This window comes from Podarcis pityusensis (assembly GCF_964106645.2).
Source record: "Podarcis pityusensis genome assembly, chromosome: 13".
NCBI lineage: Eukaryota > Metazoa > Chordata > Lepidosauria > Squamata > Lacertidae > Podarcis > Podarcis pityusensis.
In genome coordinates, this window is record NC_138038.1 from 48848376 (window position 1) to 48875360 (window position 26985).

General features: G+C 51.9%; 2 protein-coding genes across 2 annotated transcripts in view; both read right to left on the minus strand.

The window, feature by feature from the left end:
* Positions 1 to 15764, minus strand: part of CDH24 (cadherin 24) — a 33077-nt gene extending 17313 nt beyond the window's left edge. The window contains exons 1-3 of the mRNA XM_080979723.1: positions 15513 to 15764; positions 3341 to 3648; positions 881 to 1175 (exon numbers count right to left, since the gene is read on the minus strand). Coding sequence (XP_080835849.1) covers positions 881 to 1175; positions 3341 to 3559 — 514 coding nt within the window. The 5' untranslated portion in view covers positions 3560 to 3648; positions 15513 to 15764. The remainder of the gene's footprint in view (positions 1 to 880; positions 1176 to 3340; positions 3649 to 15512) is intronic.
* Positions 15765 to 24013: 8249 nt separating this feature from the next.
* The window catches only part of ACIN1 (apoptotic chromatin condensation inducer 1), a 34587-nt gene continuing 31615 nt past the window's right edge, over positions 24014 to 26985 (minus strand). Inside the window, exons 16-18 of the mRNA XM_080977631.1 lie at positions 25662 to 25980; positions 25185 to 25285; positions 24014 to 24690 (exon numbers count right to left, since the gene is read on the minus strand). Of these exons, the coding sequence (XP_080833757.1) occupies positions 24397 to 24690; positions 25185 to 25285; positions 25662 to 25980 (714 nt within the window). The 3' untranslated portion in view covers positions 24014 to 24396. The remainder of the gene's footprint in view (positions 24691 to 25184; positions 25286 to 25661; positions 25981 to 26985) is intronic.

A 26985-nucleotide genomic window follows, 5' to 3' on the forward strand; every position in this document is an offset into this window, starting at 1 on the left:
AATAAAAGGAGGGGTGCCCTGGTCCCTGGTCCAAACACAGACATCCTGGAGGCAACAGTACATGGTCTGCCATATTTACACAAGGCCAACCCCATAAGTGTGGGAAGCTCGCCACGCAGTGGCGTTGAGCTGTTCATGTTCTTACGTCCAGCCCAGAGGGTGACCCCGCCTGTGAGCTTCCTCTTCCTCCTTATTCTCTGTGTTTCCCCTTGTAGGACTCAGGAAGGACTCATGTAGCTAGGACTCATGCTCTGCGTTATGATACCAGTCATGGCTTCTCCCAAGGAATTCTGGGAACTTTGGTTTGCTCAGAGTCAGGAGAGTCGTTAGAAGACTCTCTCCCCCATAAGCAACACTTCCCAGAGTGCTTTACCGATCTCAAGGCCTCTTCCCAGGGAACTCTGGGAATTGTAGTTCCGTGAGGGGAATAAGCGCCTCCTAACAGCTCTCGGCACTCTTAACAAACTACAGCTCCCAGAACTCTGTGGGGGAAGCCATGACTGCTTAAAGCAGCATCACAGCACTTTAGGGCGTGGAGGAGGCCTTAAGATTGGCTCTGCCTCCTGTCGTTTTCCATGCCTTCTGTCCTTCCAGCCCAAAGAGTGCCAGCTGCAGCAGGGTGGGAGACAGGGAGAAGAAAGGAAAGGTCCCAGCTGAGAGCTGGGAGGGTCGACCTTTTCCTGTGTGAGACAAGGGTTAAGATCCACCTGTGAGAGAGGACATTGCATTCGCCTTCGTCTTTTTTCCATTTCTGGTTTTTTTTAAATTTGGCGGGTTGTTTTTTTTAAATTGCATTAGGAAAAGGCCCAATAAAATCTTATCAAAAAGGGTACTCTGCAAAGGGTCAGCTAAGGGCCACTAGCCAGGCCACTGAACTCACCCACGTTGCTCATTTCGGGCACAGTAGCGTGGTAAGGGCCATGGAGGAAGACCGGCGGGTTGTCGTTGATGTCTTGGACTTTGATGATGAACTCAGACGGCGGCTCCAAAGGCCGGTTAGAGGCCCGGTCCACAGCCTGGGCCAGCAACGTATACTGGGATTTCTCCTCCCGGTCCAAGGTTTTGGTGACGTGGATGTTGCCCGTTTTCTCGTCGATCACGAAGACTGTGCCGGCCCCCTCTCCGGTCAAGACGTACTTGATGCGGCCCTCGCCCCGGTCCACATCAGTGTGAAGCTGTCAGAGGAAAAAGAGAGTAAAGACATGGAACTCGGTAAAAAAAATATGTTTAAATCTATAACCCTAACACAGCCTTTGCTAACCATGAGTTTTGGAGCGCAGCCTCCAAATGCAGCTGAGGCTAATGGGAGCCGAATTAATCATAGAACTGTAGCGCTGGAAGGGACTCGGAGGGTCATCTAGTCTAACCCCCTGCAACGGGGTAATCTCAACTAGATCTCAACATACGTGACAGGTGGGCTGCTGGAAGTTGTAGTCCAAAACCTCCCAAGGGCACCAGGGCGGTGAACGCTGTCCTAATGTAAGGGACTGGGTGGTGGTGGTGGGAGAAGCAGCAATGAAACCGCTGGCGGTGATTGGCTGAACTGCCCTAATGCCAAGCATTCCCTGGCTACCATTGGTTGACTTGCTCCAATCAAAGTGATGGGCTGGGCAGGTGGCCAAGGTTACCAAAGCTACTTTCACACCTTATGTTAAAAGTGCTATAATAAAACTTTATACCAGCCGTGGCTTTCCCCAAAGAATCCTGTGTGCTGAGAGTTGTTCGGAAGACCTCTTATTCCTCTCCTGAGGCTACATTTCCCAGAGTGGCGTAACCACCAATCTCTCTTCCCGGGAACTCTGGGAATTGTAGCACCTGTAACTGCCTACAATTCCCATAATTCCTTGGGGGAAGCCACGCCTGTTTAAAATGGTATCATAACACTTTGGGGCAGAGGTGGCTTAACAAGCAAGACTGCTTTTTCATGTACAATAATCCAGTGTTCAAGGAACAATATATCTTGTGCGCCCACATCTTCAGGTGCGAGAATCTTGCCTTGCGCCAGCTCCCATCCCCTCCGCTGACCAACTTGCTCATTTATTACTGTACTGCGCTTTGAGGCTGATAAATGCAGCGTGTCTAAATTAGTTCACAGCTCAGGTGCCATTCGAGCCAGGGACATCTTGACTGAAAGCCAGTCAGAAATGAATATTATATTGTTTCTGCATCCTGTGTGCAATAAATGGCTTTCAGTCTGGTTGTCTGGGGAAAATTTTGTGTGTGTGTTTTTTGTTTTTTTTAGACATCATTTTCCCTGAGTCCGTTCCAGGAAGCTATTGTGCAGATGAGAATTCTGAAAAAAAAGGCCTGAGAGCTTGCTTCTAAGCGCAAAACTCCGCAATATTGGGGTGGGCTGTTAGGGCCTAGGGAAGGAGGGTCCAGGAATGAGGGAGAGAGGAGAAGGGCTGAGGCAGGAGCCTGAAAGGAGGAATAATAATAATAATAATTATAATTATAATAATTATAATAATAAATAAAATTTTATTTATATCCCGCTCTCCCCAGCCGAAGCCGGGCTCAGATCGGCTAACAACAGTAAAAGTAACACAGTTTACATAAAATCATGATCAATTAATTGAAATACATTCTAAAATCAATTCATTCTAAAATCAATTCAGAATAAAACCTCAGGGGGTTTAGGCAGGAGGAGTGGGGGACCTGTGGCCCTCCAAAGGTTGCCTGCGACTCCAGATCCCATCATCCCTGACCATTGGACATGCTGCCTGGGGCTGATGGGATCTGGGTCCTAGCAAAATCTGCAGGGCTGCAGATTCCTCATTCGTGGCCACAAGTCTCTGTCAGAAGTTCAAAGCACTGCCGGAAATAGCGCTGCGGAAATCTTATTGCATTCCCACCTTTTCTCCAAAGACCTCAAGGTAGCACCCATACGTCTCCCCCTCCCCTCCCCACCCCCCCACCCCCACAATAACCCTGTGGGATGGGTTAGGCAGAGAGATAGCGACTGGCCCAAAGTGGACTTCATGGCTGAACAGGAATTTGAACCCAGGTCCAGCGCTCTAACCACTACTCCACACTGTCTCCCTCGCCCGGCACTTTGAAAGCGGCATTGCAGGCACTTCCAGTCAGCTGATCCGCTGTGGCCAGGAAACATCCTTTGGGCTGAGTCTCACTCTTACCTGCCCCACACATAAATGATGTAGGGCAGGCAGCCTGGTTGAACCGGCCTTGCAAACCATGTCGCAAGGTCTGGTGGGCCCAACAATTAGGATCCATCCCTTTGCAAAAGGTAGGGTTGCACCCCATAGGTCCAGGCTGCCCCTCGTTGCCTCCTCAGCCCTCCACACTGGCCAGCGTGGGGCCCAGCCGTCCTGCAGCTCACCCTCCCAATGAGGACGGGCTCCGGTCCGGCGTACTCCTCAATGACGAAGAACTGGTTCCAGACCCAGCTGCGACGGGACCTCATCAGCGGGCGCTCCCAGCGCTGAGACATGTTCCCCCGCAGGGACCCGGCTCTGGCACCCTGGCTGGGCGGCATGAGGCGGCCTGCACAGCCGCAGCCTCCCAACCAGGCCAGCAGGAGCTGGAGGAAACTGGCCATCGCTCAGCCCCGCAGTTCAGTCCTCCTGCAGCGGGGGGCGCTGCTCATCTGCGTTGCCCATAAGGAACAGCTACCCCATCTGGGTGGATCTGGGTGCATGGGGGGCAAGATGGGGGGAGAGAGAAGGGGAGAGAGAGAGGGAGAGAAAGACTAGATATCATTGCCAGTCAGATGCATCCTTCCAATCACGTACATCGCCATCCACTCCTGTCCAGAATAAATGGCTGATTCATGCAGATAATCCATAAAGAACACCGTTCCTCTTTCTTTCTCCGATTCCCATCTGATTGTGCCAGAGTTATTTATTTATTATGGCATTTGCAACCACCTTCCCCTCCAACGATCCCACTTCTGTCTTGAGTGGGGGTCAGCCTAAGGCAGTTTTCCTCAACCTCAGCCCTCCAGATGTTTTTGGCCTACAACTCCCATGATCCCTAACTAGCAGGACCAGTGGTCAGGGATGGTGGGAACTGTAGTCTCAAAACATCTGGAGGGCCGAGGTTGAGGAAGCCTGGCCTAAGGGATGGCAACTAGCTCAAGGTCACCCCACAAGGTCAGATCCCCAGGTCTACCAACTGCAACCTATGGGTCAGAGATATCCAGAATCCTTCCCGGCCTTCCGAAGAGAACCAGACACCAGATCTATGAATGATAACTGATAACAGGTAGACCAGGAGACACATCCACACTTTGCCAAACACTGTCCCCAAATGGACTATAGGTCTCCCCATTGCTACCCATGAGCAGGACCTAGCCCAAATCCCTCCTAGCCTCCCAGATCCCTTCTCAAGGCAAGCTGGCTAACGTTGCCCACAATCCTACAAGACTTCTGCAGAGAACTGCCCTCCTGCTGGATCTAACCCATGGGCTCCAAATTGGACTTTTGGGGGGAACCGTCTGCCAGGGATTCAAACCCTGGTCTCCCAACACTGTAAGCCCTACACCACACTGGCTCTCTTCAGGGAAGGGTGAAGCCAAGGCAAGGGAGCCGCCTGGGCCACACTCTGCACGTCTTCGGGTGCACACTGCGCTGGCACCGCCCGACGCAGCAAACGATCGAGTCGAGAGGCAATCTTTGGGCTGGCACTCCACTGCGGATGCTGCTCGGCTGGCGTGTGAGCTGAGAACCTCATCCCAGCATCCTCTGTTCTTATTGATTTGCAATATTTGCGGACCACCTCCTAGCTAGGATTCTGTGGGCGGTTTAAAACAGGACTGGGGAAACCTGTGGCCCTCTAGATTTTGTGGCTAGTATGGCTCACCATCAGGGAACGATGGGAACTGGAGTGCCACAACATTTGGAAGGCCGTGAGTTCCCCACCTCTCGGTTCACAGTAAACATTAAAATTATATGAAGGCAGAAATGGGAAATCTAAGAACAAAACCAGTATCACAGGTGCTTGCGGGTTCTTCGGCTCAACCCTTGGTTTCCTAAACTACTCCAAAGGTGAAACTCAGCTGCTTCTGGTGGCGGAGAAGAGGAAAAGGCTCATTTAATGGAGACAGATTTACCTATTATGGGTACCAGAAGGCCAGTTCAGCACTGGGTAAATCGGTCCCACTGGAGGTTATACTACTTATGCGTGACGACGGAGACGGGGTCGTGGCTCAGTGGCAGAGCATTTGCTCTGCATGCAGAAGGTTGCAGGTTCAATCCTAGCATCTCCAGGTAGGGAGAGGCTGAAACCCTAGAGAACGGCTGCCAGTCAGTGCAGGCAAGCCTGGCCTAGTTGCCCTGACTCAGCATAAGGCAGCTTCCTAGGCACTACTCCTTCTGACCTAGGATCTCAAACTCTGGGTCTTTCTGTGCCTAGGGTGTCAGCCTGCCACAAATCATAGAATCGTACGGTTGGAAGAAAAGCCCACTGACTTCTGAGCGAGCTGAACTGTCAAACAGCACTTATTCCTAACGTTTAAGTCGCAACCTAGTCCTCCTAGCTTCAGGATCCCGGGTGACGTGCGCTGTACTCGTGAAAGTTACATCCACCGACAAGAGTGTCAGGCTAAACACAGTTCTGGGGTCTGACTCAGGAACGGGAAAGAATGAATGGGGAGGAAAGGCCGGCCCTATCATTGGGCGGAGAAAGGAGACCGCCTCAGGGGGCAGGCCACCTCTGCTTCCTAGAGCTTCCTTCCGAAGGCCCCCCTCCGTGTTGCTCTCTGTTGGAGGACCAAGCTGTGCAAGCGACATGGGCCAGCCCAGCGTCCCTAAAATAGTCTGCTGCCTTCGGGTTGTCAGGAGGATGCTATTTCCGTTGCTGGCACTGAAGTCAGCTCAGCTGGAGTGGGGAGGGGCGCCATCTTGTCCTTCGCCTCAGGCAGCAAAACGGCTTGGACCAGCCCTGAGGGCCCCTAGGTCACGAAGAAGAGGCCGCAGCTCAGCGGGAAAACATCTCCTTTGCAGGCAGGTGGTCCCAGGTTCAAGTCCCTGTGTCCCCAGGTACGGCTGGGAGAGAGTCCTGCCTGGAACCCTGAAGAACTGCTGCCCAGTTTGTTTTGGCAATAGAGCCATTTTGTTGCTCGGGTCTATAGGGTTCGCTCCTCTTCCCCACCTAGGGAAGTCCCAGCCCCGAATCATTCACAAAGCACCCCTTGGGTGCAGCCATCTTTCCAAACCCACAAAACCACTAGGGCCTCTTCGTGGAGTTCCTAGTTGCCCACCATCCAGAGTCTACCATCCACACATGTACCCCTGATGCGAAATGTTCTGACCATCCGCGCATCTCCAAGCTCATTTTTCCTCCATGCACCCACCCCTTTCCCCCTTCCTCCTCTCCCCACACGTTCCTCTTTAAACCACCCATCCATCTCCTGCAGCACCCGCCCACTATTCATCCATCCGTCCACAGAGATCTTCAAATATGCCCATCGCTCCATCCACCTGCCCATCACCAACCTGTCCAAAGACAGCACTTAACTATTCATCTAAGCCATCTGCCCGTCCATCCATCCATCCGTGCAGATTATTTATCTATGCATCCGCCTGTGCCTCCCTCTCTCCTTCCTTCCCTGCATCTTCTCTCTCTCTTGTTCTCACTCCCTGCCCCCCCACAACACACACACTCCTGGTGTCTCTGTTCTACATTCCCCTCAGGTCCTGCTCCCCAGCCTGCCCTGCAGACGAGAGAGGACAGATGATGGATGGAGCGAGAAATGGACAGACGGAGAGATAAACGTAGTTGCAAGGAAGGGCAGAATGAGACAGAGATACTGCCTCGTCCAGTTTTGTGTAGGGATATATATATATATATATATATATATATATATATACGTACACTCTGGGGTTAATTCGTTGTCGTCCCCCGACAACCTACCCAGTGGGATCTAGTGGTGGAAATGGGCAGGAGGAGCCGGGGGCCAGGAAAACTTGATGGCTCCTTGGCAAAATATTTCAGCCACGTTTGCCTCTGTGCTTAAAACCTCTGCCATCGTTGACTTGGGCCACCAAGGAAGCCCTGAGGCCTTGTCCTCTTTCTTCTAGGACCCTTGGCCACGCTAGGGGGATAATAGCAGGGCAGTCGGGGTACCCTCTTCACTTAACCCTCTGCAATATTTTGCCTGGCTACCTGCCTGCCTTCCCAGTCCTTGGTTTCGAGAGGGTGGGGGACAGATGCCAGGACCCAGAACTGCCTGGAAGGAGCATCCTCTGACCTGGAAGCTCTCATCCTCAGCCCTTGACGCGGGAAGAGCCTGCAGCAGTCGCTCGCTGCCAAAGGAAGCGGTGAGGAGGGCCACCGACTTGGGCGGCTTTCAAAGAGGATCGGGCAAATCTGTGGGAGGATTCAGCTATCGACAGCTACGAGCCATAGCGGCTGTCTTCTGCAGCATATTTCTGGGAACCTCAGGAGGTGGAGCGTGTTTTGGTGCTCAAATCCTGCTTCTGGGTTTTCCCCCGGGACATCTGGTTGACCACTGTGAGATCAGGATGCTGGACTAGACGGGCCACTGGCCTGATCCAGCAAGGTCTTCTTATGCTCTTAAGGGAGATGCATTCTGCATCTGCTCTGGAGAGCCCTTGTTTTCCTCTTGCTTCATAACCTCAAGGGATAAGCTCTGCCATTGGCAACTAGTGCTAGGGCTGAGCTCCACCACAGACCCTTCCTTCCTTCCTTCCTTCCTTCCTTCCTTCCTTCCTTCCTTCCTTCCTTCCTTCCTCCCTCCCTCCCTCAGTTTTGTTGCTCCTTCTTCCACAACCTGGGAGCTTCCAGACTGTCACTGCTTTCAAGCGGGATTCAACCACATACTAGCAAATTTAGGCTGCATGCTTCAAGTTGACTTGGCCCTCTTGTACTCAAAACCCTGTAGATACAGTATATATATCCTGCCGTGAGCTGCCCTAAGATCTTCGGATGAAGGGCAGAATACAAATTTAACCAAGAAAGAAATAAGAAACCCACTTTCCCCAAAAGATCCAACTTTTCACGACACGGAAAGTGCAGGGGTAACACTGGCTTTGGCGCAAAATCATCTAACCTCCCCGAAAACAAACTGGGGTGAACGCTCACTAAATGGCCAACGTTGCCTCGCTTCCCCGTGAACAAATCAGGGCGAAATGTGCAGTGCACAGGTCGTCCAGAAGCCCCCGGGTCTCCCCACCTTTTCGTATTTCTTTCGCTCAGCCGGCATCTGCATTCTGGGCCTTTCTCACAGTTTCTTTCCCCCTCCTCTCTCTCGCCTTCCTTGTTAGCGGTTTCCCTCTGAGGCCTTCGTTCAACCCAATTAACCTGCGGGGCAGTTGGGCCCAACTGCGGCCTGACCTGCTTTAACCTTTCGAGCGTGATCCAGAAATGCAGTTAATAAATTTTGTCTTTCCTTTTTTTAAAAAAAAACCCGCCTTGCCCTCCAGTGGCGCCCTCTGTTGAAACTGGCACGAAGATCTGGTCCCCAGGTCCTCCTCCCTCCTCCTCGTCCTCGTCCTCCTCACCATACCGGGGCCTAATCGCTGTAATTCATTCAGAGCGACAACTGATTCAGTCACTTGGCTTCTCCTTATTGATCGGAAATGAAGATAAACAGCGAGGAAATGAGCAAGGGGGGGAGGGGAATGGGAGGCTGGGAGCGCGTGTCCAGCAGGTGCTTCCTCAAGAAGCAGCCCGCCCCGGATTTAATTTGAGATGGTGGCAGAGGGAGGGAAAAGGCTGGGCTTTACTCCTGCTGAGCAGGCACTCTCTCAGGCCTCGGCCCCCGTTTTCAGTAGCCAAATGCAGCCCTGGGCAATACAGGCTGTGCGGCTCCGTGGCAGAACATCAGCTTTGCACGCAGAAACTCCCAAGTTCGATCCCAGCCTGGGGGTGTCTCCCTGCCTGACACCCTGGAGACCCTCTGCTGCCAGTCAGTGTAGGCAAAACTGCACTCGGTGGGCCGACGGTCTGGCTCAACGTAAGGCAGCTCGCTGCGGTCCTGTAAGCAACTTGTTCGGTTCAGGCACCCACCCAACAGCCGCTGCCTCTCTCAACTGCTTTTGGTAATGTAGATAAGGGGTCAGCTACCTTTTTCAGCCGTGGGCCGGTCCACTGTCCCTCAGACCATGTGGTGGGCTGGACTAAATTTTGGGGGGGGGGGGAATTGAACAAATTTCTATGCCTCACAAATAACCCAGAGATGCATTTTGAATAAGAGGACACATTCTACTCATGTAAAAACACGCTGATTCCCGGACCGTCTGCGGGCTGGATTGAGAAGGCCAATGGGCCGCATCCGGCCCCTGGGCCTTAGGTTGCCTACCCCGGTGTAGATTATACAATCGTAAAGTTGGGAGGGACCCTATGGGTCATCTAGTCCAACCCCCTGCAATGCAGCCGTCTCATGCGAGGATTTGAACCTTCAGCCTTGGCATTATCAGACCAAGGGATTGTGCTGGAAGAGCATCTGCTTTGCAGGCAGAAGGTCGTAGGTGAAATCCCCGATGGCATCACCAAGGAGGGCTGGGAGAGACACCTGTCTGCAGCCTTGGAGAAATGCTGCCAGTCAGTGCAGGCAATACTAGATAGACCAGTGGTGTGACTCTAGCGCAAGACAGCTTTCTATTCTCCTATAATTCCAAGGCACCAAAGTCAAGTTTCCTTCCCTGCCCTCAGAGGAGCCCCAAGTCATCCCCTGCTTCCTGCAACTGGAGACCAAGAGTGAAAAACTCGACCCTGGAGGGCCTCTGAACATGTACAGAGTTCTCTCCCTTCACCTGCGAGTTGCCACAAAAAATCTCTCTGTGTGTTCCAAGCTACAAGGGTGTGACTACAAGGGGAAGTATCGCTCCTTTCAGAGACTGATCTCTTTCACGGGCCTAAAACTAGGTGAGGCCTGGCTCAAACTTGCCTGACTTTTCATGCCCCATCTCACATCTTTCTCTCAGTTTTGTGGGCTGGCTTGCCCCATTCTGCCCACTGACCCTGCGGACAACTATGGTGTTCACAACGCTATTTCCCAGAAGCCTCTGCGGCCTTGCAAGACGCTGCAGGGCGAAACCCTGCAACCTCATTGCGGTGTGATCGTTTTGAGACCAAGCCCTGTGGAGAAGGAGGAGTATGCTGAATTATCTTTCCCCAAGGGACAACTTATGTGGCTTTCCCAATATGGTTGGGCTCCGAAATCCAGCCGGTCCCTAGCCAGCAGTCCAATCGATGGTGGGGGATTGTGGAAGCTGAAGCCCAGGAGGGGGTGGGCACCAGGAAATGGCTTGAACTTTGAGACTTTTGCATTTTAAAAAAAGTGCTCTGGCGCGGAGCTACAGTCCTTTTGCCGTACAACCTAGAGGGTCTCCCTGTTCCCCCACCAGCAACCCTTGCTCTAAGAAGCGGCGGTTTCCTCCCAAGTATTTTAAAAGGGTGTCAGAAAGTAGACGGAGAGTATGCCATATCTGCTGAGGGCGAGGATAAGAAGAAACAATTTTAAATTACAGGAAGGCGCATTTAAGATCTGAGAGATCTGAGGGCTGGGGAGAGGCAGGATGGAAAAACCCCCCTTTCTAATTTCAAAAGCAGATCAGCGTGGACCAACCGACTTGGGGAGGGCAGGCGGGGAGAGATAGGATTTTCACGTTGCAGGTTTCTCAAGAAGTCAGCAAGGCGCAAAAGCTCAGGTCTAAGCTTCTAGTCAGCACCGCATTTTCCCAGAGGCAACTTGCCCTGTCCCACAACAACGACATCTCCTCCCTTTGCTTTTCCCTCAGTGTTACCGATTCAGCCCAAAAGTTGCCTGAGCACCAGCCTCAGGTATCCATTTACAAAAAGTAGGACTTGATTCCTTTCCTATCCCCTTCCAAATTTCCCGTTGTCTGTAATTTGAATGAAAAGACCCGGCTCTCTTCACTCCTTTGCCCCGCATTAGTTGCATTCACACATGCAGGCACTTATCCCGCCTATCAGGCACCTAGCTCAGTCGGCAGAACATGAGACTCATAATCTCAGGGTTGTGGATTCAAGTCCCATGTCAGGCAAAAGATTCCTGCATCACAGAGGGTTGGACTAGATGACCCTCGCGCCCCTTTCTTCCAATTCCACGATTCTATGATTATATCGCACAAATAACTCGAGAGGGTCTCAGAGGATCTGCCGTCGCGCGTGAAAAGACACGCCGATTCCACTTTTTGTTCCCTGAGCCTGGCTAACAAACCCAGAGTAATGACCATTTGCAGGTTGCTACCACAGGTCAGAATTAGCTCCGGCAAAACACACATTTCAAGGGCGTCTGGGGGGGTGTGTGTGGTAGCAGCACCCATTTCCCACCGGAAAAAGGAGGCTAATGAAATAAACATGCTAGGAAGCTGCAGGAGTTTCGTTTCCTACTTTTTACATTTCCCCAGGCAGGCATCTTAAGACAGATGTCCGAAAGCAACCCCAAGCTGCATTAAAAAATAATAAAAAAACGTTAGCTTACAAGTGGGTCAAGTCAAATACATCTAAACTCCCTCCACGGGAGCCAAAAGCTGACCAGCCAACCACAAATCTGGGCAGTCAAACAGGCGCAGAGGCAGACCGTTGTAAAGTTTCCGTTTCATAAATTTTGGAAGGCTTCCCAAGATGTGTGCGATGTCCAGAGCCAGCCTCAGATATTTTGCCACCTGAGGCAAAACAGCTAAGCTGCTTCTCTCCCGCCCAGGCCTGGCAAGATTCAGGCCGGCAGATCCAAAATGGCGCTTAGTTCCTGCCGCCGAGCCGCTAAAATTATACCGCTGAGGGGTACATTTGGGACGGAAATTGCCCCAAAAAGACAAGCCCTCAAATTGTGTCCGGGTTCTGCCACCTGAGGCGATGACTTTTGATCTGGCCCAGCCCAGGACAAACAGAAAGAAAACACGGAAATCGCTGTCTGGGATTCCTTTAGCAACACAAACCTCTTTTCGTTTGCACAACTGGGGTGGTTCAAACAACAGTATTCTTCACATACCCCCCCCCCAAAAAAAACAATTTTCAATGTGCTTTTATATGAAGTGGCAGCTGTTATCTGTGTCAAGGATTGAAGAAAGGGATGACAGAATAGTCAATACAGAATAAATATTAGCGATTTTGCGTATGAGAATATATTTGAGGAAGCTGCCTCCTACCGAATGAAACTTATTTGTCCACTTTATCATGTTTAGCCTCCTCTGACTGGCCACGATCCACCATCTTGTTATTATTAAATTTATTATGATTATGTAACTGGAGACATCAGGGATCGAACCTTGGACCTTCTCCATGCAAAGCGAATGCTCTGCCAGTGAGCTACAAATCCCCGTTTTGCGGGGTTAAAGGAAAGCACTCGCATGCTCAAATGTACTAGGAGGTTTGAACTTCTGTGGGTACAATAGCTGGTTGTGGCTAATGACGGTTGAGGGGAAAGGCACTCTGCCAATGCTCAGAGCACACGCTGCCTTTTTATTATTTCCCCGCGTCCCAAGGCTAGATCCCAGCACTCCAAAATATCTCAAGCATTAAGACCAGGTAATAATTCAAATTTTTGTTTGTTTAACAAGGATGCTGACAGCACCTTTTAGTCCTGGAATCTGTCACTTGCAAATTTTGTGAATGTGGCCCAGAAAGCAGCAAACAGGCAATTATGATGTTTCTTGTGATCAAATGTACATTCTTGTTTTCGCTTAACTTACTACAGATCTGGGAAGTGTTAAGACACCGGCTTGTTTTTGTTTTTAAAAAGGAGACAACACGGAAATGTGGATTCTAATAGCCACCAGGGAGTGTGATTATGGGATCAGGGGGTGGTACTTATTCCGGATTAATTAATCCAGATTGAAAGATTGATCAATCTGATATACACCCTCATCTCCGTTAAGTGATTTTGAGCCTGCGCACCCACAGATAGTGTTAACCCTGCCTCCCTGTCCTTCAGAGAGTTGCCAACTGCTTCCCTGTTCCCCAGCTGCTGTGTTTTTGACGTTAGCCCATTGCTCAGAACCATAGCCCACTAAAAAGCCTTTTTTCTGGCTTGGAGATCAGGAGATGAGAAAAGCTTTACCCTGCCTAATTTCTCCTCAGATTAGACTGCCGTTAAAAGCCCAAGGGGCAAGAGCAGTATGATATAGGTGGCAACTCTTCTAGGACATAAGGAAAGATGAACCTAAAAGACTAGGTCCCTGTTCATTCATGCCCCACTGATTTAAAAGTGCTTGCATTTTTTCTTTTTTTAATGCAAAAAGCAAAAAAGGGGGGTCAGAGACATATATAAGTATCTCATTTATTACTTCGCTGTTTAAATGCCAATTTTCAGTAGCCTCTGTAACTGTAAATCTTGTATCCCAGATTTCCTAGATGCCATTAAAATAAATCAGGGGCTCCGAATGAGGCCCTAAGCTGGGACCAAGGCTGCTTGTGTTTGTTTTAATTCCCTGCTGCTTCCTCCTGAAAGTGATGCCCTCCTCCCCAGCCCTCTCCACCCCATCCCTTCCTTCATTTATTCCTTCTCCCCCTCCAGGCAGGCTCTGTCTCTTTCCTCCCTCTCCCCTCCCCTCCTGCCCAAATCTAAGCGGATTTTTTAGGATTAGTTATTCCCAGACCCTGGGAGAATAAACCCAGCAAATCTTATTTCGCCTCGTCAGAAAATTGACTCCAAGAGAAAGCGGGGTGGGGGGTGGGGATAATGCAGCCCTTAGTTGTGGGGAGGGAAATATAATGAGGAGGGGGCATGATGGACCTGCGGTGGGGTGGGGGGGCAGATCCCCCCTGAAACTAGAAGTCCAAAAAGATATTGGGTGGGTTTGGGGGGGTTTTTTTGAGAAGCCACAAGCGAATTTGGTTAGAGTCGCACTGGGTGTAGATAATGTTGGGGGTGGCTGGGCCTCTGAAGTGCAGTTGGACAGGGTGGTCTTCTGAGGGACCCTTGTACCCCAGTTTTATGATTCAGTGTGTTCCCAAAAATGAAAAACATTTCAGTAGGTAGAGTGGGGCCAGAGTTAGGTCCGAAATGGAGACCTTGAACTACTGATCAGGACCAAAGCTGGGATTTATTTATTTATTTGCGGTTTTGTGGGGAGAGGGAATCGGGTCTGAAATTGAATCTGAGGAGCAATAATCGAAAGAGGGAGGCCAGAACATCAGGGGCTTGAGTGTGGAAGGAAGAGGTCAAGGGCCCTGGGGAGTGAGCATGGCGACAGGTAATCCAGGAAGGAATAGCATTCATTTAAAGATCAGGGGGCAGCTTTCGGGGGCTGTGGGTCAGGAGGACCAAGGTGCATTGAGGAATACAGAGGATTATTGGGGGGGGGGAATAATGGGCTGAGACGGGAGACTGAGGGCAGAGCCACCCCAAATCTATAGCCACCCCATAGCCCTTGTGGGGTACCTACGACACTTGAAGAGGGGGTGAGCTGATGCTGATGCATAAATCAATCTGGGGAGGGGGGCTGTCATAAAATGCCTTGTGGGGGGTCTCTCCAGATGTGGGGGGGGGGCTGTGGGTCAGGTTTCAGCAACCCTCACCATAGCCCTCCCTCTCCTGGGAATCCTTGTGGGGCGGGAGGCTGAGGTGGTGGGGGTCCTGATTTATCTCCATCTCCCCCCCTCCCTCGGTCATGCCAGCAGGTGTCCCCCCCTCTCTTTTTCCAGCCTCCCAATGCCCCCCGCAATCCTTTCCCCCGCGCTGCAGTCTTAAGACTCCCGGGGTAGATTTACAACCCAGGGCTGCGTGAGTGAAATTCCTAATGAGGCGCCTCGGAATCGCGGAATGAGACAGGCAGAAAGAAAGAAAGAGGGGAAGAGAAAACGGGGGGTGGGGGTGGGGGGGGGGAAAGAGAGAGAGAAGGAGGGAGAGAAAGGCGAGAGCGCGTCTGTTTGGGGAAAGGGGGGGGGGGTCCCTCGCCGTCCCAGCCTCCCCTCCCAGACGGGAATCCCGCCAGCCACAACATTTGTCACAATCAATACGGAATTCTCTCCGGAACGAAGGAACGAAAAAGCCCGGCGGACGGATGAGTGCGGGCGCCGCTGGCTCCCCATCGCTTTCCCCCCTCCTCGCTCCCGTCACGTCCCTAATCAAACTTTGATCCCCGACTCCCCCCCGGGAATAGGAGGGGGGGAACACACACACACACACACACACACACACAGCTGGGGCTGGAAAGAAGGAATGAGAAAGTGGGAGGGACGGAGAAGTGCAGGATGGAACCGCCCCCCCACCCCAAATAGAATTCTACATATTTTGCCTTTTTATCAATTAGTGATTCCCGCGCTCCTCCCATGCCCTGGAGCCAGGTCTAGAAACAGCCCCCTCCCCAAATATTATTATTATTATTATTATTATTATTATTAATAATATAACATTTGGGGGGGAATGGATAAAGATGGGGGGAACTGAGCTCTTGTAGGGAAGTGGGGTGGGTTGTGGGGTTCGCCCGCACTCCGTCCCCCCCACGCCACCCCCACATTTTGCCACCCCCCCTCTTCTTGTGGGTACCCTCTGGGGGCTCCACCCTTCTATCCTTCTTCTCCCTCTGCCTTCCCCCACCCCAAAAGTGAAGGGAACCTACCTGAGTCGCTGGGAGTCCGGGAAGAGGGGTTAAGGAAGGAGGGAACGAGACACAGATGTAGAAGGAAGGGGGGGGGGAGAGAGGGAGAGAGAGAAAGAGGAGGGAGGTAGAAGAGAAGAGAGAAAGAGAGAGAGAGAAGCAAAGGGCGAGAAGGAAGACGGGAGCGCAGCAGGACCAGCGACAGAGGGATGCAGGGATGCTCCTTCTGCAGAGATGCTCGTCTGATCCTCCCCCCCTCCCTCCCTCGTCTTTCTCAGCTACTACTCACGCTCCCCCCTCCCGCCAGGGTGGTCTGAGCAGAGGGAGAGAAATAATGGAGAGGAAGAGATAAGAGCCCCCCCCCGAAAAAAACAACTGAAAAGCGCGACCCCCCTCTGCCTGGGACTGCGACAATGTCTGCCCCCAAACCCTGACCCACAGAAACCCCCGACAGCCGTGCCACTGTCCCAGTCCTGGACCCCTAGAAGCCTTCGACCAGGACTCCCCCCCACCCCAATTTTCTGAACTCTCTTCAACCCCCACCCCAGTAGAGGCGTCCCTCCTGGTCTAAAAGGTGTCTCTCTACCCCCCCCACAAGAATTGGGGGTCCTCTGTCCTGACTTGAAGACCCCTCCTCAGAATTGCTGGTATCCTTCCACTCTACTCCCCCCCCCCGAAAAAAAATCTCCTTTCCTGTCCCGGCACAAATCTAATTATTTATTTCATTCCCCCACTGGCTACTTCTCAATTCTTGCTACCCTCCACCCCACTCTTAAACTCTGCTGCCCCCCAATTGACTCTCAGAACCCCCCCCCCAAAAAAAGAGCTCCACAAACAGAGTGCCTGGTCCATAGTTTATATCCAACCTTCAACTTTGCCCCCCACCCCAATATCTCACTCTACAGGACTAGGTTCACCTCTACTTCTGACCCATGGAGACCGCTAATCCCCACATCAATTAACCTAACCTTAGTCCAGACCCATCATTTGGGACTTAATCCAGCATTCTTTACAAGACATTTTTCAATTCTGCCCTAAAACTGCCCCCAATGCCTGCTGAGCCCGCCACAACCAGCATCTATAGGCCAGCTCTGCTCAAAACCAGCTCAAAATCCCATGCCACACAAACCCCATTTTTGACATACTGAGGGGCCAGCCTCCAAATATAATGTTCCCCTGACTTGACACCACAGACCTCCAACGTGTGCTTCTCTTGAGCCAGGCTTAGCCCCAGAATCGGTTTTCAACGTCCAGGAAAATGGGAACAAGCTGGAGAAGAGTGCCTCTGAGCATGTGCAGAGTGTGTTCGGCTTTCCTCGCTAGGTAACAACCCCCAGACATAACATGTGGAGAGGTAAGCGGAGAGGGGGCTTCCGTGGCAAGACGGAAGACCCCCTCCCCAGGTGGCCTTGAGCCCCAGCACCTCTCCATTTGGAGATCAATCGAATAGAGGACAAGGTGTCTTGAACCCGAGCCCTGCACCCAAGTCTTTAGCTCTGCCTCCCAGCTCTGCCCCCAGCCTCTTCCCTCAGCCAGAATACCCCACCTGCTGCGTGCGAACCCCCCCACCCCACCCGAAATGAATTGTTTGGCTGCAATTGCATTTTAATGAGCTCTTGAATATTTTAAGGGACTGGGAGAGGTGAGGGAGGCAGAAATTTGGCCTATTTGGGAGGGAGCGAGAGCCAAGGAAAAATGGCGGGGAGTTGGGAAGGGGGTGGGCACCCGTGATGCTTGTGAACACCCCACCCGACCCCCACCCTCTCTCGCAGCCAGGATCTCGGAAAGCGGGGCTCCCAGAAACCTCCCCACCCCACATATCTCCCCCCACCTCCTCAACCCATTCTCTTGTTCCCTGAATTATTCACGAGAAGGAAACTTTGTGAATTCCTAATGAGGGCTCATTTTAAAAAATTGATAGTGGGGCTTGCGCTCCCGCGGACTGCCAGGCAGAACGAAAGAGGGGGGTCCCTTGCCACCCGCCCCCCCTTGCCCAAATCCAGAAGAGGGGGAATCAGAGAACGGGATGGGTGTGGGAATGTTGCAGGTCAACCATCAACACAGCTCAGAAGAAGGAATGAGGGAATTGGGGGGCCCCAACAAAAGTGGGGGAGAAGGGAGACTGGGGGTGTGCAGGATGGTTGAGGTGGAAGATTGGGCTATTTGTGGGTCAGGATTGGGGTTTGTGGTGCAGAGATGGGGCTTGAGAAATGTCATTGGGATCTGGGGGGGCTTGAACTTTGGGGTGCTGCGTGGCCCAGGCCTGAAAGGCATCAGGTGATTTGGGGGGGCCACAACGGCAGGGAGTGGGGTGGGGGCTGGGGGGCTCTGCGAGTCACGCTCGTGGAGGCCCAGCGAGGCTGCTGGCGTATTCATTATTGGTCTGCTTTTAACGATCGATTGAGGTTTAATTAACTGGCTGCGATTATTTGAGGGAATTTAAATAGCGTAATTAACCCGGCGGGGGAAACTGGGCTCTCTGCTGTTGAGGAAGGCTGAGGAAGAGGCTTCTGGACGGGGGCGGTGTGGACTGAGGAATGGGGGGAAAGGGGGGCAAACCCCAAATATTTGGAGAGGGCAAATCCATTTGGGATGTGTGTGTTCAGAGTTGAATCAACCCATTTTGTGCCAGTGTTTGCAGTCTGGCAAAAATGGGGGTCATTTCGGTTCCTTCCTCACCACGTTTTTTTTGTGGGGGTCTTGTGGTCAAGCTCTACTTCCCCATAAGTGGACTAAGAGGAAGAGCGTGTGTGCAAGAGAGAGAGATTAAATATATTAAGCAAAAGCCCTAAAGTTTAAAAAATGGAGAAGACTTTTAAAAACCATTGTCAGCACACCAGGCTGGGGCTAAAAGCCATCACCCCCCAGAAGTGTGGGGCTGGTGAGCGACTTATATGGAGGGCCGGGGACAAGTTTGAGGAGTTGCACTGGTCAGAGTAGAAAGGCAAATTTTGGGTGTGGGTCTTTCCAGGGGTGTTTAGGTGGTGAGGGTGGATCATGGTAGGGGGTCAGTGTCTATAGGTTACGCCGAAGCCAGAAAAGGTCAAAGGGCAGTTTTGGTAGATATGACTAGACCAGTCTCCCATATAAAGGGGGCCGTGGGTGGGGCAGGGGATCTAGGCTTTGGCATGGGCTGGCAGTTGGGGAAGGGGTCAAGGAAAGGGTGGACATGCAGGTCCTTGGAAGTGGCCACGGGGTCAGGAGTCAAAGATCTGGCCGAGATGCAAGACGGGGATTTTTTGGGCAGAGCCAATCCTGGCTTCCTCTGAGGCGAGAGCCGCCTCGCAACGCACAACAGCACAACCAGAGAAAGAGGTGAAGGAGAAAGGCGATAGCAGAGGAGAGATAAAAATAGACCCGCGAGGAGAAAGAGGACCCGGGGGAATTGCGTGGGAAAAGAGGAATCTTCCCCCCACATCCATCGCGGGCTGTCACTCAACGCCTAACCGTTCCCACACCCCTCCGCTGTGGCAGGATCATGAGGGTGTCTCTCTCCGCCTCCGCTTGCCCCATAGCAAAGCCCTGACCCCCAACCCTGGCTAGGGCAGCTATCACATCCAATCCCCGTGGCCTCGCAGTTGCCTCCCAAGGACTTAGAGGACTCAGAAAGTGGACAGGCCCCACTCAGCACAAGTTTCCGCTTTGTGGAGAATAGCAGAAAAACAAAAGCAGAAACAAATAGGCAGCCCAGCCCAAGCTGAAGTGTTGTATAAGCTGTTTTTTAACAAGACGTTTATTGATTTGTAATAGTATTTTTATACCGTTAGTTTGCTTTATGGAGGTGTTTTTTTATAGTTACAAGGCTCCTGGGACAGAGGGGAAAATACAGACTAAAAATATCTGAATTTGCCACCCTAAAACTCTTAAACCTTTGCTCAGATCTGCTCCTGCATTCCTTCCTTTCATCATTTTTTTTGTCTCCTCAACTCATGTTTAACTCTGCCACCACGAGGACTAGAACCTTATGTAAAACAAAAGCTATGGTTCCCATGGCTGGATTCTGCTTCTCGTACCAATTTCAGCGCTTGCGTTTTGCAGAAGGCCAAGCAATCCACACAGGCCTGTGGGCAAGCTATGAAATAAAATAAATAAATGAGGGGGTATATAATGGATAACAAGGAGAGGTTACCGTGATCACTTCTGGCCCTATCGAAATATATGATTGTGGCTGCCAGCATCAATGAATTTAAAGACAAGGTGGGGTCAGTTTGTGGCCTGTTAACATCAATATGCCATTAGAACCTCCATGTTCAGGTGCAACATATCTGTGAATATAATCTACTGTGGATAAACAGCAGGAAGTGAACTCTCCGAGTGCAGCTTTCTCTCGCTTGAAGTGCAGAGTGTTTGAGGACCGGGACATTCGCAGGGAAACCAAAATGCTTGTTTACAAAGCTATTGTACTACCAACCTTACTTGTGAAACGTGGATCACTTATAAACGCCATCTCCAGTTCCTCGAAAGATTCCTTCAACAGTGTTTCCAAAAATTTTTACACATCACTTGGGAAGACAGGCGAACTAATATCAGTGTAGTGGAAGAAGCAAAGATCACCAGTGTTGAAGCAATGATTCTTCAACATCAACTTCGTCGGACTGGTCATGTTGTGCGGTTGCCTGATTATCGTCTTTCAAAGCAGCTACTCTATTCCAAACTTAAAAATGGAAAGTAATGCTGATGGTCAACAAAAGAGGTTTAAGGACTTTCAAGGCAAATCTTTAAAAATGTAGTATAAACACTGACAACTGGGAAACACTGGCCTGCGAGCGCTCCAGTTGGAGAACAGCCTTTACCAAAGGTGTCATGGGCTTTGTAGAAGCTCGAACTCAGGACGCAAGGGAGAAACGTGCTAGGAGGAAGGCACGCTTGGCAAATCCACACCGTGATCAACTCCTGCCCGGAAACCAATGTCCCCACTGTGGAAGGACGTGTGGATCCAGAATTGGCCTCCACAGCCACTTGCGGACTCACTGTTAAAACCGTGGTTATGGAAGACAATCTTACTCGGCTACGAGTGATCGCCAAAGAAGAAGTCCATAGACTACCACTGGCAGAGGATAGGGGAAATTCTGTATTGGCGGGCTTTTCTGTGACAAAATTGGTGCTTTTAATTCGATCTCTTACGCTCATTGTGTGTCTTGGGGGCTTCAGCAGTGGGGCTGGCTGGCAGAGAGGCAGAAAATAAAGGCTATCGCAACCGCAGTAGCGTACATACACGAGGGACGGCAGAAATCTTCAAAGCTCCTCCACAGCCCATAGGTTGGCTGAGCATCCCCCTGTGCGCTCTTAACGGAGAATTTGCAGGGGACCCACTGCGACCGGCACCTAGGGGAAACAGCAGAGGGTCCCCGGGTGGGGATTAGCTCCTTCTCCAGCTAGGCCTCTCTTCGCCGGCCACCCCCACCCCCAAATCCCGTTAGGTGATGTAATCCTCCCAAGCTTGAGCCGGAGTTAGGAGGATCGAAAGAGGAAATCTGGTGGATCAAGCAATCTGCTATGGAGAACGAGGCAGAAGCGGTGGCCGTGTGGGTGTGGGAATGTGAATGTGTGCAAAGCTTTAATCATCTGCAAGGTCTAAAGCCCTCGTCTCTCTACCCACCCGGTTTCTACACACACACATTCGCCTGCCCCACAGGCACACACACGCACAGCCGCTCAACTGCGCCCAACTTTCCACTGAGACAGGACTGCTGCTAGTCACCTGGCAGAGAAGCACGTAGAAAGGGCACCACCTATCTGTAAGCCGTCCGCCCCCCCCCACCTTGTCAAGAAGGCTGAGTTTTGGCGCACATCGCCACAAGCGGAGCACACACTCACCTGCTGCAAACAGGTGGAGGAAATGGGGGAGAGAGTGGAGAATAGGCTCAGCCGGGTACAGTGGTACCTCGGGTTACATACGCTTCAGGTCACAGGCTCCACTAACCCAGAAATAGTACCTCGGGTTAAGAACTTTACCTCAGGATGAGAACAGAAATCGTGCGGCAGCAGCGGGAGGCCCCGTTAGCTAAAGTGGTACCTCAGGTTAAGAACAGATTCAGGTGAAGAACAAATTAAGTTCTTAACCCGAGGTACCACTGTACATAGGAAGCTGCTTTGTGCCACTCTTAAATCTCAGGTTCGTGGGTTTGAGCCCCACGTTGGGCAAAAGATTCCTGCATTGCAGGGGGTTGGTCTGGATGACCGTCAGGGTCCCTTCCAGCTCTATAATTCTTTGAGCCTACCATTCATCCAGCACACTTGCCACCCATTCATTTCCAGCCCCCCCAATACCTGAAAGACCACCTCCTTCCCTACCCCCACAGGGCAGTGGGAGCCCTGTTGTTTCGCCATGCCCAGCAGCTCAGGGGTGGCATCCCAGGAGAGGCTATTCTCTGCAGCAGCCCCTAAGCTGTGGAACCCCCTCCCCACAGGACGCTGTGAAGATGCATCTCTATTCTGTATTTGCACCCTTGAGGTGTACATTTTTTGGATCCAGTGTCTGTCATTGTTAAGTTTTAAACTGTCTGCAATATTGTGTTTTGATTGTTCCAACCCACCCTGGGACCTTAGAGCGATGGACAGGTTCTTCAGGATTTTAGATAAGACATTCCCAGCCCTACCTGAAGATGCCATCAGGGACTGAAACCAGAAGCATTCTGCACTCAGAGCAGATGTCCTACTGCTGCGGGATGTATGGCCCTTTTACTGCATTCTGGGAGCATCTTCCGCAGCATCCCTGGAGGTGCACCAAAATGTGAAAGGGAAAATTCTTTTCTGCCACGTATGATGTAGCAGAGATTCCTGCATTGCAGGGGGTTCGGCTAGATGACCCTCGGGACCCCTTGCAATTCTACAATTCTGGTTCAAGTAGGGATGAAAAAGGCAGAGGGGTGGCTAAACGAAAGGAACTGCTGCAGAAAGCCTTTTAAAACTTCAGAGTGTTTCTTCCAGGCATAGAAACTCACCTCTGGTTTTTGTACTGCCGGAAGCGCAGCTCATTTTCAGAGGGATCTTGCATTCTCCTTTTCCCCCATCTAAGTAATTAGCTGTGGAACACTGGTGCCACCTATCAGCCAGGAAGGGAATTGCATTCCTAATAAATGCTTTTTAGGCCTTTATATCCCAGACCAGGGGTAGGCAACCTAAGGTCCATGGGCCACAAGCAGCCCACGGGGGTAGTTAAACCGGCCCCCGAGCCGCCCCCGAACTGAGCCACCCACTCAGTGAGTACCGCCTGCTGCACTAAACTGGCGCAGCGCGGCACAGGGACTCACTTCCACGGTGCTGGAAATCGCGTCTGCGCAGATGCAGACACCGGAAATTGCGGGCGCACGTGCAATCTGGCCCATGAAGGGATCTCTGCTGGAGTGAACTGGCCCAGGCGAGGTAAACCTTGCCGACCCCTGCCCCACAAATTCATAGAACTGTAGTTGAGGGTAATCTAGTCCAAAACAGTGTGGAGGAGCTTCAGATACCCAACTCGGACTTATGAAGCTCATGAGATAAATTTTGGATTAGTCTCTTTCAAGTCTAACTTGCCTCAGTGTTGATTTGAGAAAAAATGAGGAGCAGAGACGTCCAGGACTGTGCAATTCTTCAGAAAGGTAAAAAATGCAAATATCTAGCAAAGTTCTCCATGAGGCAGAAGGGAACCATTGCAAAACTACTTTTCATAACGTAAGGCTTCTGGGATAGTTTATCTTTCACAATACGTATCATCCCATTTCTGGAACTTGTTTTTAAACTCAGTTCCGAGAGAGGAGCAAAAAGACGGCCGGCCAAAATGGGGTCAGGCTAGATGCCCCCTGTAGTCCCTTCCCATGCTACATATGGGAGTTCTAGCCACTGACTTTTGCCTCCCATTTTTGAACTCTACTAAGGTCTCTCTTGCTGGAGCTTTACGTACCCAAACACCCAAAATGTGGACCACGGACAGCTGGTTAACGCAACTTGAAATGTGCAGTTTTATTGTATTTGCATGCATTGTGTAAGCTTAGGGGGAACTTGCTTCCCCTAAGATTTTGTGAGGCACTTCCAAAATCAATCCAAGCTAGCAAAGAACTTGGGTTCTCATCTTGGGGTTTCTTTTTGGGTGGATCCAGGTGTCCCCTGACTGCTTGCGGTCACTTCTTGGGCCTTGCCCAAGCTGTTAGGAGACCAGCAAGGCTTCTTGACAGTTCAAAGGCACCAGTGAAGCCCATCTGGGTACTGGGAGGAGTGGTGGCGCCTCTGCCTTCTGTTCTCAGCCACCATCTGCTGCCTAACGGCTGTGCAGGCGGAAGACACGTGGCCCCAGGAGGGAGCAGTGTAGTCCCAGGAGGGGGGAAAAGATGTTTGACCCCCCGTTTCTGAAATTGCCCTTTCCTATTTTAGCACAAGAGGCTGGAATCGCTGAGCTCTGTTGGTGTGCTGCTAGCAAGATCCTGGTGTGTGTGTGTGTGTGTGTGTTTTGCACAGGTGCATCGGCAGCTAAGAAGCAACCCGCACTGAACAGGTTCTGGAACTCGACTCCCCAACCCGACAAGAAAGACGCACATCGGGTATAAAACTAACGCCATCTCTTTATTATGTTCTCTTTTCCTGTATTCATCAGAATAAAAAAAAAAGGATTTCCCCAAAATAAAATACAAACGAACGGGGAGGGAACTGGCCCCGGGAGAAGAGGGGAGCGGGAGGGCTGGGGATAAAAACCGCCCCACTTTCCGAGGAGGAAGGCCCCTCCTGCCTGCCGCAGCCATGACATCCGCCGAGCACGCCCCTCCCTCCTCGCAAGAGCTGCTGGAAAAGGGGGAGCCCAATCCCTGGCTGTCCCAGTCCTCTCCCAAAAAACCAGGGCTAGATTTGGGGTAGGGGGTGGGGGAAGGAAGTGCCGCCACCGCTCCCCCTCCCTCCCCGCAGAAGGTCAAAGTAAGTAAGTTGGAATAGGTCAGCGGCGCCCCCCCCTGTCCTGTACAGGCGTGCTGCGACTCCGGCTCCGACTATGGCGGGCCTTTGCTTCGCGCCGCTCTCGGTCCCGGCCACTCCGCTCACCCCCCCTGCTGGCCCCGCCTCCTGTGGCGTTGGGGCGCTCCCGTTCGCGCTCCCGGCTGTGCTCCCGCCTCTTCTCCCGCTCGGCTTGGCGGCTGCGCTCCCGCTGGCGGGCCTCCTCCGCCTCCTGCTCCTTGCGCCGGCGCTCTCGCTCCCGGGCCCTGGCCGCCCGCTCGGCCTGCTTCTGAACGTACTAAGGGGAAGACAACAAGCGAGAAAAGGTAGGTTGAAAATAGCCCCACGGACCAGGAGGGCAGAGCCCCCGTGTACCCGGGCAGAATCCATTTAATAATGTGGTTTATCGCCAAGCTTTCCTTCAGAAAAGGCCGAATGGCTCTTTACGACAGCTAGCAGAAGTTGGGCAAAAAAACAAAGGATGCATAAAACATCTGCTTGGCCTGCGTCCCGGGAATCTCTTCCCCTTTAGAAATAAGTTTCTAGTCCTCAGGGAAATAGAGAAGGTGGAAATGTACGCACCCTCCCGCTGTCCATTTGACCCAGCGTCCCAAAGGATCTGAGCGCGAGGGCAGATTTTGACCAACGTTCTGGATTCCTTGGTTTATTCACCCTTAATAATATACAAGGATAACCCGACAGGGGAAGCCAGCCCATCTCCCTGCCAGCCCAGACAGCACCAAATGATATTACTGTCTTTCCCGAGCGCTCCTGAAGGACAGCGTCTCTTACCTGGGTGTCTGTCAAAGGAAGCCAGTAAATGCAGGGGGCTGCCTTGGTTTTGCGGAAAAGGTCGTCCAGCAGTTTAGCGGGGGGTTCTTCCTGGGCCTTTTCTGTTGGCAGAGAGAGAGGAAGAAGCAGAGACCTCAGAGGGGCGAATGCAGCCTCACACTTTTATTCTTACAGTTGTTGTTATTGCTCAAATACTTTGCAAGCCAGAGCGGTCTCTTAAGGGAGGCTTCCCAGGCCTTCTTCCCTTGGCTTCCTAAAGAACTCAGGCCCAACCAGATGCTCTCAGCCACTCAAAATGGCGACTGCCGAAAGGCGAGGTGGAGATTTCAAAAATTCACGCGGCACTAACGGTCACACTCATGTGTCAGCCTGATAATGCCAGAGGGAAGGCTGAATCACAGCATCGTGGAGCTGGAAGGAAGAATTTTTACCCACCCACCCACCCACCCACCCACCCTGTGGGCCCATATAACTCACCCTTCTTCTCGGCTTTCTTCTCCTTAGACTTGGGGCGCTCCTTGCGGCGTCTCTCCCGGGATCGGGACCGAGAGCGGGGCCCCTCGCGCACCTTGTCCCGGTCCCACTCCCGCTCGGCCCTCGTCCTCTCCCGGCGCTCCATCTCTCTCTCCCTCTCGGCCCACTGCTCCCGGACTGCCGCCTCCCGCTCTCGTGCCTCCGAGCGCCGCGACATCTCGCGCTCCCCCCGCATGCCCAGGCCCACCCCAGGGAGAGCGAGAGCCTCGTCCGCCTTGGCTTCTGCGGGACGCTCGGCCAGCAGGCCCCGGTGGAAATCCAGCTGGGGAGGAGGAGGAGGAGGAAGATCAGACACACATGGCGGCTTTCCTTAAAACGCCCAGCCCTCCGGCCATTCAAGAAGCATTTCCCAACTTATTCCATTGCATTTCACCTAGCAATTTTGTGTCCGAAAATTCGAGACAGGCCAGAGAAAGGACTTCTTTAGTCAGTGCACAGGAATTTGATCCATAGGATGGCCACAGATCTGGGTGGCTTTCAGAGAGAATGGAGACAAATTTGTGGAGGGTAAGGCCATCAGCAGAGGATATTCACCCACTGTCAGAGGCATTATACTGGGGAACGTAAACGGAAGGGCTGTTGCACTTAGGTTCCCATTGGGGCAGCTGCTTGGCCACCTTGAGAACAGGACAATGGACTATATGGGCAGATCCAGCAACCAGGCTCTTCAGATGGGCCATGGAGGCTCCTTGTGAGCCAAAAGGCAAGATACAATGGAAACAGAAAAATAAACTGCCCCTGCAGAGCAGTCTTGCTCTGAGAAATGCGCCCACCAGGCCAGGCAATGTCCGCCTAGCAAATTACAGGCCTTCACCCTCAATTTCCACTCCACGTCAACATGCCTATTATCCCTGGGCAGACTTAAACCTCCATACATTGGCCCCATCCTCTAAAACCCCCACTGGCCGCCACCACAACCTTCAACATCAATGCGTTTCACAGGAAAATGTCTTGAAGCAAGACATTCATTTCTGTTTCGTCCAGTCTGAATTGTCCACCAGGTTTTTTAGGAGTTCTGTTTTGGTTCAGTTTTCTCTCCACGAGAAGCCCCGACCTCTTAAGATGCTAAACTCCTCCTGCGTTCTACTTTTAGGAGCCTTCGCCTTTCCAGACCCTGCTGGATCACAAGTCCAAACAGTGCTGACCACTGGGCAATGAAGCCAGACATCCGTCCGGAAAAAGGATATTGCAAAATTGGAAAAGATTTGGAGAAGGGCAAGCAAAACAATCGAGGGGGTGAAGAAAGTTCACAGCATTTAGGGGTTGG